The sequence below is a fragment of the Erinaceus europaeus genome, chromosome 20 (genome assembly GCF_950295315.1).
Source record: "Erinaceus europaeus chromosome 20, mEriEur2.1, whole genome shotgun sequence".
NCBI classification, from domain to species: Eukaryota; Metazoa; Chordata; class Mammalia; order Eulipotyphla; family Erinaceidae; genus Erinaceus; species Erinaceus europaeus.
The window spans coordinates 21,381,963-21,400,283 of NC_080181.1; the positions used below are offsets into that span (position 1 = coordinate 21,381,963).

The 18,321-nt window shown below is 41.9% G+C and overlaps 2 protein-coding genes across 4 annotated transcripts in view; one reads left to right on the plus strand and one right to left on the minus strand.

Moving 5' to 3' along the window:
• Positions 1 to 18,321, plus strand: part of PPP2R1B (protein phosphatase 2 scaffold subunit Abeta) — a 75,590-nt gene that overhangs the window by 55,456 nt on the left and 1,813 nt on the right. Inside the window, exons 16-17 of one of the 3 annotated variants that reach the window (XR_009546784.1) lie at positions 13,106 to 13,168; positions 15,105 to 15,212. The exons of 1 other annotated variant lie outside the window; for it this stretch is intronic. Coding sequence is in view for 1 of the 2 variants with exons in the window: in XM_060180091.1 (XP_060036074.1) it covers positions 13,106 to 13,168 (63 nt within the window). In the remaining variant the exon portion in view is untranslated. The remainder of the gene's footprint in view (positions 1 to 13,105; positions 13,169 to 15,104; positions 15,213 to 18,321) is intronic. One more of the 3 variants, XM_060180091.1, reaches the window with a different exon arrangement.
• The window catches only part of SIK2 (salt inducible kinase 2), a 119,632-nt gene that overhangs the window by 11,681 nt on the left and 89,630 nt on the right, over positions 1 to 18,321 (minus strand). Inside the window, exons 5-9 of the mRNA XM_060180086.1 lie at positions 14,333 to 14,457; positions 13,766 to 13,889; positions 12,026 to 12,246; positions 10,343 to 10,495; positions 4,143 to 4,307 (exon numbers count right to left, since the gene is read on the minus strand). Of these exons, the coding sequence (XP_060036069.1) occupies positions 4,143 to 4,307; positions 10,343 to 10,495; positions 12,026 to 12,246; positions 13,766 to 13,889; positions 14,333 to 14,457 (788 nt within the window). The remainder of the gene's footprint in view (positions 1 to 4,142; positions 4,308 to 10,342; positions 10,496 to 12,025; positions 12,247 to 13,765; positions 13,890 to 14,332; positions 14,458 to 18,321) is intronic.

Below are 18,321 nucleotides of genomic sequence, written 5' to 3' on the forward strand. Positions count from 1 at the left end.
CAGTTTGAACTTCTTTCTGGATGCTAATACTTAAAAAAAAAAAAAAATTATTTATTTCCCTTTTGTTGTCCTTGTTGTTTTTTATTGTTGTTGTAGTTATTATTGTTATTGATGTCATTGTTAGATAGGACAGAGAGAAATGGAGAGAGGAGGAGAAAACAGAGAGGGGAAGAGAAAGACAGACACCTGCAGACCTGCTTCACCGCCTGTGAAGTGACTCCCCTGTAGGTGGGGAGCCGGGGGCTCGAACCGGGATCCTTACGCTGGTCCTTGCGCTTTGTGCCACGTGCGCTTAAGCCGCTGCGCTACCGCCTGACTCCCTGGATGCTGATACTCTTATGGACTCTGCACAATTTTCTTTCTATCAGTTCTCCTCTCAGTTTCATGGGCACTCTCCTAGTTCAGGTCCTTTCCACCATCCTCTGGACATATTGCTCTAACTTTCCTAGTTACTAGTGTCTGTTCTGACTGTAGCAGGCTTTTTACTGTTCCAGTTTTTCTGAAGTACAACATGGATCACTGAGGTTAGTTAAAGAATCTTGGAGAAGTCCATTTCCAATTTTAAATTTTTAAAAACTGCTTATTTTCATGATTGAGTGAGTAACATCTGAGCACTAGAGTTTTTTTAAAGTAAAATATTTATTTATTTATTCCCTTTTGTTGCTCTTATTTTATTGTTGTAGTTATTCTTTTTGTCGTCGTTGTTGGATAGGACACAGAGAAGTGAAGAGAGGAGGGGGAGACAGAGAAGAGGAGAGGAAGACAGACACCTGCAGACCTGCTTCACCGCCTGTGAAGCGACTTCCCTGCAGATGGGGAGCCGGGGTTCGAACCGGGATCCTTATGCCGGTCCCTGCGCTTTGTGCCTGCTGCACTACCGCCCGACTCCCAACACTAGTCAGTTCTTGCACATGCTTGTGCCAGGGATTAAACCTGTGGGCCAGGCATGTGGGTCCAGTGTACTACCACTGTGATGTCAGTCCGACTCCCTCTGATTTCAAGGTCGAGCAGAGAAAAACTCTGGAGGGTAGTGAAATGTATTCACAGGCTGAGGACATTAGCCTGGAGAAAAGTCAAAATTCCTTGGCACATCCTTCCAAACTGACTTGTCTGTTTTTATCTCGTGCAGTCCTTTCCTATGTCCTTCTCTTCAGACGCTGAGTTACTGCTACTCTTCAGGTGACCGGTGCTTTCCCATCTGCTGTGGCTCAGTTTCCCCTAGTTCCCACAATGCCTCAATCCTCCCTGACTCTGCTAATCTCTGAATTCCCAGCTCTGACTTTTTATTTTATTTTTTAAATTTTTTAAAATTTATTTCTTTATTGGGGAATTAATGTTTTACATTCAACAGTAAATACGACAGTTTTTACATGCATAACATTCCCCAGTTTCCCATTTAACAATACAAACCCCACTATGTCATTTATCATCCTTCATGGACCTGTATTCTCCCCACCCACCCACCCCAGAGTCTAAAGTCTTTTACTTTGGTGCTATATGCCAATTCCAGCTCTGACTTTTATTCTAAAGACTTTCCTGATAAAATCAATTAGAAGCAACCTCTCGGGAAGCTTCATGAGCAGTGAACCAGAGCTGCAGGTGTCTTTCTGTTCCCCATCTCCCTTTTTACCTTCCTCCCCCCTCAATTTCTGTCTCTACTAAATAATAATAATAATAAAAGAGCAACCTATCTGCTTCTAGAATCAGAGCATTTTCATTTCTATTCCTTTAAGAGATCACACTTATCAGTTTCTTCAGCATAAGGCACCTTGCCTTTAGTTATGAAGAGTCTCTCTTCTGGGACTAGGTGGTGGCTTAGCTGGTTCAGTGCACTTATTAAAATATGTAAGGATCTGGGTTTGAGCCCCTGGTCCCCACCTGGAGGGGGAAAGCTTTGCAAGCGGTGAAGCAAGCTTGCAGGTCTCTCTCTCCCTTTTTTTTAAAAAATTATTTTTTATATTTATTTATTCCTTTTTGTTTTCCTTGTTGTAGTTATTATTGTTGTTATCGATGTCATCGTTGTTGGATAGGACAGAGAGAAATGGCGAGAGGAGGGGAAGACAGAGAGGGGGAGAGAAAGATAGACACCTGCAGACCTGCTTCACCGCCTGTGACAACTCCCTTGTAGGTGGGGAGCCGGGGGCTTGAAAACAGGGATCCTTACGCAGGTCCTCACGCTTTGCGCCACCTGCATTTAACTCACTGCACTACTGCCCAACTTCCTCTCTCTCTCTCTCTCTCCCTACCCCCTCAATTTCTGGTTTTCTCTATTCAGTAAATAAAGATAATAATAATAAAAAAGAATGTCTCTTCAGATAGACTATAAACTTTGTAGTGGAACAATTCTCATTTATCATTTTTTTCTTTCTTTTTTAAATTTTATTATTTATTTATTCCCTTTTGTTGGCCTTGTTGTTTTATTGTTGTAGTTATTATTAATGTCGTTGTTGTTGGATAGGACAGAGAGAAATGGAGAGAGGAGGGGAAGACAGAGAGGGGGAGAGAAAGACAGACACCTGCAGACCTGCTTCACCGCCTGTGAAGGGACCTGCCTGCAGGTGGGGAGCCGGGGGCTTGAACCGGGATCCTGACGCCGGTCCTTGAGCTTAGCGCCACCTGCGCTTAACCCGCTGTGCTACAGCCCGACTCCCTTTTTCTTTCTTTTTTAAAAAAATTTATTTCCCTTTCGATGTCCTTTTTTTTTTTAAATTGTTGTAGCTATTATTGTTGTTGTTACTGATGTCATCGTTGTTGGATAGGACAGAGAGAAATGGAGAGAGGAGAGGAAGACAGAGAGGGGGAGAGAAAGATAAAACACCTGCAGACCTGCTTCACTGCTAGTGAAGCAATTTCCCCTGCAGGTGGGGATCCGGAGGCTTGAACCAGGATCCTTATGCCGGTCCTTGTGCTTTGCACCACGTGCGCTTAACCTACTGCACTACCGCCTGACTCCCTCCATTACAATTTTATTACATAAACAGGTTTAACAAAAGACAAACCACCATTATTTGCTAAGTATCTACAACCTTCTCCAAACCTGTATTTCAATTAATTCTTAAAATTATCTCATAGAACTGATATTCTCATTTTAGTAAGAGAAAATTGAGGTTCAAAAAAGTTATTCAGTCACCTAGGCCAAGTCCCCACAGGTTGTGCAGAACAAAGATTACTTTTTGAACAGACTTTAACACCAACATTCTCTGATACTACTACTACTACTTAGTAATATGATCCCCTGTAGGAGTCGTAGTAGTGCACAGTCGGGCAGTAGTGCATAGGGTTAAGATCAGGTGGCGTTAAGTGCAAGGACGGGCGTAAGGGTCCCGGTTTGAGCCCCCAGCTCCCCACCTTAATGGGAGTTGCTTCACAGGTGGTAAAGTAGGTCTGCAGGTGTCTATCTTTCTCTCCTCTCTGTCTTCCCCACCTCTCTCCATTTCTCTCTGTCCTATCTAACAACAACAATAACTACAACAATAAAAAAACAAGGGCAACAAAAGGGAAAATAAATAAATAAATATAAAAAATAAAAAAATATATGATCCCCTGTATATCGCTTGAAGCTAAACAGATGAAACACAAATTAGAAGCTAAAGAAACATCCATTAGATGAAAGAAGCTGTCATCTTCCATGTTCTAGAAGCCAATGTTATGCAGCTCACCAAAATAAACTTCTCTTTAAGCATGTCCAGATTGGACAAGAAAAGAGGTTTAACTGACCAAAAATCAAACAGTCCATCACACTGTAGCTATAGTACACACAATAGTAGAGAGGCAAACATAGGCAACATGGACAAAGTCTACATCAGCACAGTTACACACTTGTTCCCAGAACTATAGTTTGTTAAACAAAAGATTTCCCTCAAACTTATGTGAGGGATCTAGAAACTTTGAGAAGTTGCTAGCTAAGCAAAGAGAAATAAGGTTTGTGAAAAGTACAGTTGAGGCCCAGTAAGTTGCCTAACAGTCGTAATGATAAGTCAGTAGAGAGTCAAATCTGAACCTGGATACTCTCCTTAGGTTCTTCTTCAGAAAAACAACACTGCAGAGTAAGTAACTCGAGGAAATGACAAAATTCAACACTTATGGACCAAACTGAGGTTTCCAGCCAACCTGCAAGCTGAGTCCCACAACCACATCCATACCTTTGGAGTGTCAACGCAGTCTTCTTCCATAAATGCTGCTTCTGCCTGACAGCCGGATGCAGGAAATGAAAAGGGCTCTACATTGGAGGCCTGTGGTAGGAGGCCTGATCGCATCAGCCGCAAGTTTGGTGAGTGCATGGTCACTGGGAGCCCCACGGTTTGTGCCTGTACACATAGCAAGAAAGATAGTTTGGGAACATTAGTACTTTTGGTATAAAATACACAAAACCCTTGGCATAAAATAGCGATTCACCGCCTCAGTTACATCAGGAATCGCTAATTTGTTGGGCACCCCAGAAACCATGGATGGAACAGGTGCACAGGGCAGACACTGATTTGAAGCAGTCTCAGCAATCTGACCCTGGGGTTGTAGAGAATTCATTCCTAGCAGACTGCTGGGCTGGTATAGTGGCTCTGCCTGTGGACTCTGAGAACTTCATTCCTATTCCACAACATGGCACATTTATTTCACATAGCTGACATGAGAGTTAGTCTTGCTAAGGACTCGAAGAATGCTCTATTCTTTCAGTTCAACAAACATATTGTCTACTTTTTAAAATAAATGAGGTATACCAAACTCACAACTAAGTCAAAGGCCAAGGAAACAGCACTAAGTGCGGTCTTCCCGCTCCACGCTTTTACTGGATATGGTGAGATGGCGTGTCTGTCTCGGCAAGAATATATGTGATGAGGAAAGAGAAAGAGAGGGTGGGGGGAGAGAGGCAGCAGTTACTTGGAGGTGATAGCAATGAATGTCCTTTATTTTTAAAGATTTTATTTATTTTTAATTAAGTATTTTTAACAGAGACAGAAAAAATCAGAGGGAAGGTGGGGAGAGAGAGAGAGAGGGGAAGAGAAACACTTGCAGCACTGCTTCACCACTCGTGAAGCTTCCCCCTGAAGGTTGGGACTTGGGGCCTGGACCTAGGTCCTTGCACATGTTAACAAGTGCGTTCTACTGGGTGTGTCACCACCCAGCCTCCACATGGCCTTCTTTTTTTTTTTTTTTTTGCCTCCAGGGTTATTGCTGGGGCTCAGTGCCTGCACCATGAATCTACTGCTCCTGGAGGCCATTCCCCCCCCCCTTTTTGTTGCCCTTGTTGTGGTTATTATTGTTATTGTTGATGTTGTTCGTTGTTGGATAGGACAGAGAGAAATGGAGAGAGGAGGGGAAGACAGAGAGGGGGAGAGAAAGACAGACACCTGCAGACCTGCTTCACACCACCTGTAAAGCGACTCCCCTGCAGGTGGGGAGCCGGGGGCTCGAACCAGGATCCTTATGCCAGTCCTTGCACTTTGCGCCTCGTGTGCTTAACCCACTGTGCTACCACCCGACCCCCTCAAATGTCCTTCTTTTAGGAGGTACAAAGCCTAAACACAGCCTGGGAATGAGGGGGCAAGAGAGAAGCTTACTACAGAGCAAGCAGTATATAATATGTGCCTGGTGATTTTAAGTTCATTCCTTATGTCATTGCTACTTAAAAGCTCTAAGTAAACAAGCATCACAAACCCTTAAAACAAAAACAAACAAACAAAATCACTGACAACTGACAATGATAACTTTTAAAGATGAAACTGGAAGGATCCTTTCCTCTCCATCTCTGAAATCAGCAAAATAATCTATCAGGTGTCCTTTGACTCTAACAGATACTGCAAAACATCTGAAGGAATAGTCATCATGCTCACCTTCAATAGGCAGAGGAAGGGCCTGTTATTTATGTTGTGTTCACTTCAAGGGATACTGAATTATGTGTCTTAAATCAAAACAAACGCAAAGAAATAAAGTGGTTTGAGTTTAGTTTCTCCTCTCCCAAGACCTGGGCTTCGTTCCTGGCTCTATCATATACTCATCCATTCAGCAACTTTACCTCCCTGGCGAGGAATCAAACTGCTGTATAAATGCACTGGTTCTATTTTGGATACTAAGTACTCACTCAAGATCTTATGTTTCCAGTTAAAATTTCAGACTGACAGCTTGCAAGAATGAGTGATATATGAAAAACATTTTACATGTGAGCATAGTTCTGAGTACATTCAGTATATGTATTTAGGTATGTTCCCATATTAATCTGTATTAGCAAAGTAGCAACATACTGCTGTTATATGAACAGTATAAAGAGGAAAAGCTGCACTGCATACTATCCGGAACACAACAGCAAAACAGGTTTTCTTCTGTTCTGGACTCAGATGCACACAATGCACAATGGCGCCACTGTGCCACTGGCACTGCTCTGGAGCTGCTTTCCTTAGACCATCACTCCTCACGCTTCTACCCCGGGCTACCGTGTGTGTGTGTGTGTGTGTGTGTGTGTGTGTGTGTGTGTGGTGCCACGGGATGCAGAGCCTCACACATGCATGATAACACCGAGCAGACTCCCCGGGCCAATGATTTGCATTTTCATTTGGAGAGAGGAGTGGAGGATGGAGAGACACCACAGCATTGCTCCACTCTCCAATGGAGCTCCTCTGGTGCTGTCTATGATGCTCCCATGTGGTGCTGGGGCTTGAACCCAGAGCCTTGTGCATATTAAGGTATATACTCTAATGGGTGAACTATGTTCCAATCCCTCCTGGGCTATTTTTGAGGTTAAATAGACGCCTCTCCGGCCCCCATTCAGGCAGTAGTCATTTAATTTTTTTAGTCACCATGTCACAATGCAATATTTAAACTTCCTAATAAGGTATATTTTGAACATTCTCCTTGCTCTCACCATGAAGCTTTCAATCAAGGGGAAAAGCTGAACTCTGATTCTCAAATTTCTTACGCTGTTCCTGTTATATAAAAGTAGTCTAAATGATTAGAGCCAAGCATTACCTGAAGACACTGCACCGGTAACTACACCCTTTCCTTCTCGCTCCCTGCCTCTTATCAGCTGTGATTTTTTTAAATGGCAGGGTCATGCTGTGCCAAACACAGCGTAACACATTTTCCCTGACAACCTCCACATCCAACCTGGACTATATCAACAACTTACTGTGAACTTGGTAAGGGCAGAGGAAAAACATTTCCTTCCTTCCTTCCTTCCTTCCTTCCTTCCTTCCTTCCTTCCTTCCTTCCTTCTTCTCTCTCTCTCTCTCTCTCTCTCTCTCTCTCTTCTTTCTTTCTTTCTTTCTCCCCCCACCTCTTTAATGATATTCACTTCATGAGACATATGGTGGCAGATTTTCTGGGTCTCCTTTTTCAGATTCTTGCAATTACTGACTAAACAGGTCTTTCTGGAACAGATTAAGTATAAATATACAAACTATATGCTCAGTGCTATAGACCTGGCCAAAGAATATGCTACTGTAATAAATAGATAAAGGCGAATACTCTAAGGTGGCAGAGATGACCATTTTAAGAGTGACCATAAAGAGTGATCACATCCAGCTAGTTGTGGTGACATTCTAGACTGTACGTTTATTGCCTTGAGTCTCTTCTGACCGTGTTCTTTTCAGAACTAATTAAAACAAAAATAATGTTATCTGCTATGGGAAAATTGTTATTGCCCCTTAAGAATATGCTTGTTATAAACAGAATTGTGTCCCCCAAATCCATATATCGAAGCCCTGGAGCCCAATGTGACTTAAAGATTAGTACTTTGGAGCTAGGTAAGGGGCTGTCTGGGGTGTGGCCTTAAGTCTGACAGGACTGGTATCCTTCTATGGAAATGATGACACAGCAGAGACCTCTCCACATGTGTGGAGGAAAGGCCATACAAGGACACAATGAGAAGAGCCTTCTCTCTTGAAACCAACCCTCAATTGTTACTTCGTATAATAAACACAGAGCAAGCAATAAACTGCTGTGTAAGTATTAGCTAATTTAGACATCTCAGCATCCCATAATTATCCCCATTTTACAGAATGGGAAATTGAGGTCTAGAAAGACTCTTTTTCTTTTTTATGTTTTTTCCTGTTGTTACCCTTGTTTTATTGTTATTGTAGTTGTTGTTATTGATGTCATCATTGTTGGATAGGACAGAAAGAAATGGAGAGAGGAGGGGAAGACAGAAAGGGGAGAGAAAGATAGACACCTGCAGACCTGCTTCACCGACTATAAAGTGACTCCCCTGCAGGTGGAGAGCTGGGCTTGAACTGACATCCTTATGCTGGTCCTTGCGCTACTGCCCGACCCCCAAGACCACCTTTTTCTTATGGTCACACAGCAGGACATGGCAGAATCTGAGATCTTCTCTAGAGTAGCTGTCTTGGATCACTATGCTGAGCTGTCTATCCTTCTGCACCACTGCTAATTTCATACAGAATATCTCTGTGACATGATCTTATACTTATCCTTCCTTCTGGCTTCCAGCAGAGCTGTCCCTCAATTCAACTATTGTAATAACCTCCTAAGTGCTCACTCCATCCTCTTTCCTAACCAGTCTATCCCTCCCAGTGCTTAAGGGATAGATAAAGATTTTATCACTTTTTAAATTTTTAAATATTTATTTATTCCCTTTTGTTGCCCTTATTGTTTTATTGTTGTAGTTATTATCATTGTTGGATAGGACAGAGAAAAATAATGACAGGAGGGGAAGACAGGGGGAGAGAAAGACACGCTTCACAACATCAAGTGACACCCCCCTGCAGGTGGGGAGTCAGAGGCTCGAACCGGGGATGCTTAAGCCTATCCCTGTGCTTTGCGCCTCCTGTGTTTAACCTGCTGTGCTACCGCCCAACTCCCAGATTTTATCACTTTTTTCTTTTTCCCAGCCTTCAGTAGTTCCTCACTATTTTCTGAATTTTTAAAAACTACTTTCTATTTATTTAGAGATGGAGAGAAAACAAGAGGGACGGGGAAGATAGCAAAGGAGAGATACTGAGAGACACCTGTAGTACTGTTTCACTATTTGTGAAGCTTTTCCCCCTGCAGGTGGGGGCTGGGGGCTTGAACCTGGGTCCTTGTACACTGTAACATGTGCACCGAACCAGGTGTGCCACCACCCAGCCCTATTTTCTGAATTTTAAGTAAATGCTTTACCTTGGAATTCACAGCCCTTCATCAACTAACCATCCAAAAGCTTTTTTTTTAAAAAAAAAGTATTTATTTATTTATTTATTTATTTTCCCTTTGTTTTTGCCCTTGTTGTTTTATTGTTGTAGTCATTATTGTTGTTGGATAGGACAGAGAGAAATGGAGAGAGAAATGGAGAAATGGAGAGAGGAGGGGGAGACAGGGAGAGAGAAAGATAGACACCTGCAGACCTGCTTCACTGCTTGTGAAGCGACTCCCCTGCAGGTGGGGAGCCGCATCCAAAAGCTTTTAATTTCTCTATACATCAGTTCATTTGCGTTAATCCTAGCAAGTGCTATATTTGCAAACTCTTTTTTTTTTTTTTTTTTTGCTGGGGTTCAGTGCTGGCATTATGAGTCCACTGTTGTTGGCAGACATTTTGTTTTTTCTTTTCCCTCTTCTTTCTATCTTATTTGGTAAGAGAAATTGAGAGAGCACCAGAAAACAGAGATGGAGAGAGAAAGATAGACACCTGCAGACCTGCTTCACCGCTTCTGGGGTTGTGAGGACTTGAATCTAGGTCCTTACATATGGAATGAATGCATTCAAATGGGTGTGCCACTGCCTGGGCCCCTATATTTGCAAATTTAAGTACTTCTGTTTACATTGATTTTTCTGTCACAGTCTTTTGCTGCTAACTACTGCTTCTCCCTAATAGAGCCCTTCAGGACTGACTTAAATGTCTTTTCTTTCATGAAGCTTTTGCCATTTGGATGTATCTCTTCTCCTTTCAGCCATCTCAGCATTTAACTTTTTCAGCTTTGGATGACTGTTACTAGGACATAGTCTTGGTTTGCTACTATACTGTAATATCTTTGACGGCAATGATGATGCTTTGTACATTCTATATCCCTTAGTGCCCAAAAGCAGAAACTTGCTTGGGACAAATCTACAATAAAATTTTGTTTTAGAAATCAAATTGAATGTACAGGTGGGTTCCATTAATTCTCAACACCCCAGGATTAAAAAAAAAAAAAAAACTGAAAAATCTTTTAAAGAAAAAATTACTTGAAAATAAAGTTGATCCTTGAAACAAAAGGTGCTAATGTATTTGGGAAGCTACTGAATGACAGCAGCAGAAACTTTACAGGAAAACAGAGTGCAGAGGATAAAATCCTAACCCTCTGTAGCTCAAGATGAAAAATGTGTCAAACTTATGAACAGGCACATGCACAGATAAGACTATTGGCTAATGGGGTGTTACCTTGGCAACTGTTTGTTCAGCGATGGTGCTAGGCCGACGCTGGCGGGCATCAAGTCTCTGCTCCACAGGAAAACTGCTCCTATGTGATTTCAGGCGCTCCACCAGCAAGAAATAAATGGCAGCAAAGTGGTTATAGCTCTTGTTCTTCAAAGACTGAAAGAGAAAAACAAGTGCTGAAGAAGGCAGAGAGCCATAAAAAACCAACCCAATGAGCTAATAAACCTTTCCCCCCCAAAAAGGAAAAGATCATATGTTTTTAATAACAGAGTAACAAAGGTATGTCTCAAAACATAACAAACAAAAAGCTATTCCAGAATTTAGAATGGGAGACAGATAAAGTAGCTAGTATTAATTATACAAAATGGGATACCTTTAACCACTTGACTAGTCCTTTGACACTAACAGGATTCATTTGTTTTTCTGCATTCACAGAAAATGCCATCACTGTCTCACGCAGATATATATAGTGATATGGCCCATCTAACAGCAAAAGCTATGGTGTATAGCCGGTTAGTATAAGTTAGAGCCCTGGGGCTTTAATGCCATAGCTTCTACACAAATCTAAGTCACTCTTAAGTGGATGTTTAGTCACTGGAGAACTTTTTGGTGATTATTTTGGACTAGAGAATGGTGTTTGGATGCTAAACTGAGAAACACTGTATCAGTTCTTTGGCAATTTTTTCTTTTCTTTCTTTCTTTTTTTTTGCAGTAGTTGTTGCACCCTCTTGAAACCTTGAAAATAAAGTTTCATCCCAATTTTTTACAACCCTCAGTGGGCAGCTTTTACAGAATGCTGGTAGTACAGAGAAACAACTGCTCTTCTGACTTCTAATTCCACTTGACAGTCTGATGGGTACAGTGCAGGGAGTACCCTCAGCAAGAACGACAGGCCAGCAGTCCTGAGCTCATGGCTGTCATCTGGGATCTACATCATGGACAAACATAGAAAAATAGCACTGAACTCTGAAGGAGGAAAGCAGGAAAGTTAGTTTGGTTTCATTGATGGTTACAATGAAGGAAAAGGCATCACAGCTTGAAGGCCTAGCTTTTCACAGCAAGTAAGGCAGCATTTTATATTCTTTGCTGTTAGGCTGCTTCCTTAAAAGCATGTTTTCTTTTTACTGTGTGGTGGTGGTGTAAGAATATATAGCATCTTATGAACATGCCAACTACTAATGGGTGGAAGAAAAAAGCCAAGAGGAATTTCCCTGGTTCATGACCTTCTCAGTCCTATGATCCTCAATACTTCTAAATCAGGAATGCGCCTTTTGTCTTCTCAGTTGTCTCCTGTTCACAACATAAACTCTACTGGCTTTCATTCTTGTTTCCTGCTCACCCTCACCTTTGCTCTGTATCTGCACATTTTTGCTCCAATTAAATTAAGTTTATTATCTACCTAAACATTATGCTTCATCTTAGAAGAAACTTCATATTTGTTAAGCTGCCTTCTTTGCCTTTTCTCAGTCCTCTTGAAACCTTCTTCACGATTTTATTTGACAGAGGGGCAAAGGGAGGGATTTATACAATGAATAAAAACAAATGTAAATAGAGATTGCTAGGATCTTCAGGGAAAACTAGACAATTGCTTAGGTGCTGGTGATGTCTGTGCTCCAAGATAGGATGGTAGGTATGCACATGGAATTCCAAGTTACCGAGGACAAAAGAATCCTACAATATCTTTACCTCAATGGTTTTCTGTTGATCTATTCCAAGGCTGTGCATCAATCGCAGAACCTGTTCATTAAAGTCTCCAATGGATGGCTCATTTTCCTGCCCTTGCGGATAGAGAACAGGTCTCTGCACAGGAACTTCCACAAGCATCCACTTATGCTCCCTGATCTGAGCTATGGTGAGCCGTTTAGCCGGGTCTAGGACCAACATCCTTCGAATCAGGTGCTCACAATCTATGGAAACACAATGTTAGGAAAGTCATACAAATGACCTTGCACTTGAGTCAATTTACTTGACTCATGTGATTCTGTCTAACAGTGTTAATCTTTGTTTCCTCCACTGGAAAGCAAAGGTCAAATGAATGAGTGAACATAGGAAAGCTACTTCTATGTCAAGTTCACGCGGTGAATGCTGGCACATAAAATCACACTGACTGAATGTTTACGAAAAAGAGGAAGGGGCAGGTCTACCTGATTCTGTTAAATGAATTTTTCTGCTGAATTTCTCAACTGAAAACATCGAGATACAGACTCAGAAAATAATAAACTGATTCTTAGTCACTTCTGAGGCTAAGGGTATGTATGGCAAGAGCTCTCTAGTGGACTGATGCTTTTCTCCACATCCGTACAGCTGAGGAAAACAGACGGGAAACATTTCTTGCTTCTGGTTACACTAAGAAAACTGCAGCAAGGCACCTTTGGGTTCCAGATAATTCTGAGCTGACAGCATGCTTTCTCCTCCTCCCTTCCCCACACACTAACCTTCTATCACTTGCTGTCTGCCATGTAACGTGCTAAGAACTTCACACAGATTAATTAACCTTTATAACATCCTTATTACGTTATTTCCATTTTTTTTTTAACAGTTTTTTAAAATTAGCAATTTGATAATGGTTTATAAGATTTTAAGATAAGGGATATCTTGATACTACACAGTACACCCACCATCTCAGTTCTGTTATCTGCCCCCCACAATAACCCACATGAATTATCTTGATGATACAAGAAAGAATGAGTTTTATAAATATTATGTTTGATTATTTTGAAAGGTGAGTAGTACATATTCATCAAACCAAGTATTTCCATTTCACAGGCTGAGGAAACTGAAGTAAAGAGAAGAGAGAGAAACCTGCTATGCTTAGACTGCCAATCACTGGTGAGCTCAGAATTAAAACCAGGCAGTCTGGTTCACGATTCTATGCTACTCTACCATTACTGCAAATGGAAGTGTTCAGGATGAAAACAAAAACTGAAGTGTAGATATTCTACTACCTATGCAATAATTCAACATGAGACTGGCAGAGATTGTGACACTTCATCTTAATTCAACAACTTCTTGGTTGCTTTTTAGTTCCAATTAAAATTTATTCTTGCAACTCCCTGCCATAGGACATGGGACAACTAATTCCATTTCATTTCATACTTAGAGTAAAATGCTTGTTAATCTGTACCTAAGAAGGACTTCTCTAAACTTAAAATAAACCTGGGGGCATTTACAGACCAAGAGTAAATGGGAAGACCTGCTGTTCTTAACGTGGTGAAGTTTGTTTTCAGTTACAAGTAGGAAGGCTGAAACTTTTCTCACCTACATGGAGGGGGTGGGGGCATGTTTATTTCTATGACTTTTAAAGTGACAAACTCACTTTATTTGCCATACAATCTCTTACAAAGAGGGAAGTTTTTTGCCTCAGTATTTTATCTGGAGTACAAATTCTATAAATAACAATTAGTGGCATGAATAGGTTGTTGTTACCTTCTGACATGAAATATGGAATCCGGAATCTTCCTTCCAAAACCCTCTGCCTCAAGATTGGGAGAGTTGGTCCATCAAAAGGCAGAGCACCACAGACAAGGACATAAAGAACCACTCCCATGCTCTAGGGAAGAAAAACCAGTCTTGTTGTTTTAAATCAGCAACTTCAACTCCTTGTTTTCCTAAACATCTACAGAGTCCTTTAAATCCTACAGCTTGAAAAATTCCTGTTTCAATGAATATGCTACCTTCTCAAAATTACATTAGAAAAAAAATCTAAAACAAACAAACCTGACTAATACAATAGAATCTTCTGTAGCAAATACCAAGATATTAGACTTTAATCAGGTTGGTTACTACTTGATTTAAATCATTGCTAGTATTAGAATGCTAATGTCTGTCCCTAGAAATTTTTCCCCAGAACTCTAAACTCTGGCTAATTACATCTGGCAGACAGGGAGAGTATAAACCACTGCCCAGTTGTTAGGTAACAAGAGCTTCAAAGATGGGCCAGAATATTAAGTATGTCATTATGGATGCAGTAAACACAGCAAAGCAAAGAAATACCCAAATATCCAGCTGTGGCCCTTCATACTGCTGCCCTTCAAAGACTTCTGGGGCCGCATATGGGGGGCTGCCACACCATGTTGCCAACAGTTCACCGTTTTCGAAGAAGTTTCCAAAACCAAAATCTGTAGGGATAGAAATAAATGTTACTTTAATCTATGCTCTCATAGTAAAGAATTTCTCTGTAAGAACCTTACAATGTGTAACTGTAACAACAACAACACTAACTACGTACGGAATGAGATGACATCAATTTTTTGATGTTCCCCTAACACTTAGAAGAGTTATGAATTAGCAAGCAAATGCTAAGTATTCAAGAAACGTGTAAACGAACCAAGCTTGCTTTCCAAAGAGAATTAGTGAGAGATTGGGAAAGACGATTTGTCACCTGCAGGGCGTCACTATTCCAAGTTGATTTTTTCAGATAGAGACAGAGGGAAAGAAACTACAGCACTAAAGCTTCCTTCAGTGAGGTAAAGGAGAGGCTTGAACCAACCTGGGTCACACACATGACAAAGCAGTGTATTATCCTAGTTGTTTATTTGTCAGTGAGAGGGAGAGAAAGAACCAGAACACCACACTGGCATATGCAATGCTAGGGATTAAACCAGCATCCTCCTGCTTGCAAGTCTGCTGCTCTAGCTGTTGGATCATCGGGAAAGAGTTTAGAGCACATGTTTCAAAGACTAAAAGATTAAGACTGGTTTCCACAGTCAACTTATATTTGGGAGTTACTCTCTTCCCTAATCTAGCTTTTTGGTTCTTTTTCCAGCCATGACATCATCTGCCCAGACAATAACTTGGATCCACCTGCATATCAGATTTCAGGCTCAGGAGAAAAACAGACAAAAAACTAGTATAGCCATAGGCCCTTTGGAACGTAAGTAAAATATACCTACTAGCTAGCTACAAAACGGAGACTCCCAAATCTTCATCTGCACTATTCCAGCCTTTAGGTTCATGATTAGTCAACAATTTGTTTGGCTTTATATGTTAACTCTCTTTTCAGCCACCAGGTTCATGATGCGAACCAGACTTCCCTGGACAGATAACTCCACCAACGTGTCCTGGAGCTCTGATCCCCCAGGACCCCACCCCACTAGGGAAAAAGAGAGACAGGCTGGGAGTATGGATCGATCTGTCAACGTCCATTTTCAGCAGGGGAAGCAATTCCAGAAGCCAGACCTTCCACCTTCTGCATCTCACAATGACCTTGGGTCCATACTCCCAGAGGGTTAAAGACTAGGAAAGCTATCAAGGAAGGGGATGGGATGGAGTTCTGGTGGTGGGAATTGTGTGGAGTTGTACCCCTCTTATCCTAAGGTTTTGTCAGTGTTTCCTTTTCTAAATAAAATAAAAAAATCTTATTTGGTTTATATGGTAGGAAACACATGAGTAAAGCTTTAATATAGCTACCTCAACACAGTCAGGCCATAGGCAATTACGGGCTGCTCTTACAGCTGTTACTCTAGGGTATTAAGAGCCGGAACCTTTTATAGGATCTGTGTACAGTGTTTCCTAAGTAACGCTCTCCAAGTGCTGCCCCCTCCATTCTGATTTAGGCAAATACCATCTGAGTAGGTCATTACCATGTGATGATGATATAGCTAGCCACAAGGTACCCAGCAACGGCGCCACTTTATCATTCATTTATGGGGTGAGGTGGCATATTGATACTTTAAAAACAGTTAATGGCCTCCTCTTGTGATATCAGTCACACTGAATCTACAGCACTGTAGCTGTATTATAGCATGTGCTTGGGAGACTCTGTACTTACATGCCTTCATTATGCCTGAGAACCTAAGATGAAACATTCAGAGCTTTTGTATGCATGCAAGCTTGTGCCCTTTTCGTTAAGCTTTCACACAGCCTCGTGTTCTCCTGAAGAAACAAACCTGTAAGTCATAGCCTCATTATCTTACACACATTGTACTAATCACTAGCTCTCCCTTCAGGTAGTGCGCAGTGCTTCCTGGACAGCAAGCCAGCAGAGGAGCTTTGAGGAGACATGAGCATGTCTTCAGTGCCAGAGGGACTAGCTATTAGTCACTGGGTCAATCTTTGTGAGCCTTAGTTTCCCCATTTGCGCAGTTGAAGGGGGAAGTATATGTAGTCAGCAGGTGGTGGCTATGAGTTAACATAAAACTATCCCCAGTCACATGTTGAAACTATACACACATCTGGATCTTAGGGAAAAAGCACTCTTAGCTAGTTGAGGGAAAAAATGGTGACAAGCAGCAGTGACACAACACCAGGTTCGTGGCAGAGCATAGCCTAGGAAGACAGGGAGAACCAGAGCTGATTTCCACCTCTCTCTCTCTTGCTTGCTCTCTTTCTCTCTTGCCACCAAGGCTAACACTGGCACTTGGTGCTGGCACTAAGAATCCACTGCTCCTGGTGGCTATTTTTTCCCCTCCACATTTTATTTGGTAAGACTTCTGGCACCCAGAAGGAGGAGGTGGGTACAAAGAGACCTTCTTTTGGGTAGGAGTGGCAGCAGCTGAGTCCTATCTTCCACTTTCCGAATTACGGGCAGAGAGGTCTTGTCTCTCAGCTCCACTCCCAGAGTTAACTGCTCTGATACATCATAACCCACCTGTTCATACTTCCATCTTCTAGTAAAACTGGACTCTTGAGTCAAGGACTAAATGATGTTCAAGTAACATTTAAAGAGGGTGGTGTTAATTTCACTCACACAGAAAAGCACGAGAAGCTCTGGGGTATGTTTGGAGATCCTGAAATAGGTGTAATAATTGCTGTATTTTAAACCATAATCACAGGATGAGTTTTAGCACAAGTTGAGGCTACTCTCCAAATAGCACTGTAAAGTTTGAAGAATTCAAAGAGCCATCACAGAGCTTCTTCATCCTGAACTTGCTCAGACACAGGTGGAAGGACTCAGAGGGGTGACAGGGACAGAAGCCTGTCATGGAGGAAGCCTGGCCTCTGATGCCTGAGATTCTCTTCATAGGTGAGAAGGGAGCAAGAGCTAGGAAAGCAGTACTAGGCCTGTAGTAGCCTGTTTCAACCACGACTTAATACATCTAGGGAGGAAAAGAAAGCTTCCTATAATAGTTACACTGGGCGGCCGGGCAGTGGTGCACTTCGCAGAGCGCACACATCATCATGCATGAGGACTGGAGTTCAAGCTCCCAGTCCCTGCTTGCAGGGGGGAAACTTCACAAGCGGGGAAGTGCTGCCGCAAGTGTCCCTTTGCCTCTCTCTCTCTTGCTACATATAGTAAGACTTTCGTGTCAAGTTGATTTGGGATCAAATCTTAGGTTTTCACTTAGCTGCACAACCTTGGGCAAACTAATTTAACTCTGGGTCTCCTTTGTAAAGACAGTGACAACATCTATTTCACAAAGTTACTCTGAGCAAATTACAGCACAGTGAGTGAGTACATGTGCACGTGTGTGTACTGATAGGTAACACCGCGCTTCAGGCAAGCTATTGAAACATAATTGGTGCTCAATCCATAGCAGTTGTCGAACAGGTTACTTCTTCTGTCGAACAGAAGAATAGGACTTCTTCTCATTCTCCTTTGTGTTCAATTTCCTTGAGAGTTGAGAAGGGGGAAATGATATGTGTCTTTGCTATCAGCACTTGGCAAGCAGTCTGTAGACAGCAGCTGTTCCATAAAGGTTTGCTGAATGAGTGTGTTGTCATCATCTCTTTTAAAAGTGCTTACTATGTGCCGCAAGCGCCTGTCAGCTTTCTGAAGGTGGTTTCTTCTAATAACACGATGAGGTAGCCTTCTTTTAGGAGAGTGTGAGGGGAGAGAGCTGAGAACTTTGTTAGAGGTCATGTAAAGTTGCAGAACTGGAACAGAATCCTAGCCTGACTACAGAGCCCTCACTGTTAACCACCACCCTTATGTCCTTCCCTGGCACAGTGACATGCAGCTATTCTTGAGCAAGTTAATAATTGTCAGGTTTAAGAAGTGGCGATGGGGAGGCACTTAAAAATAAAAGTCCTTCTATTTCTTC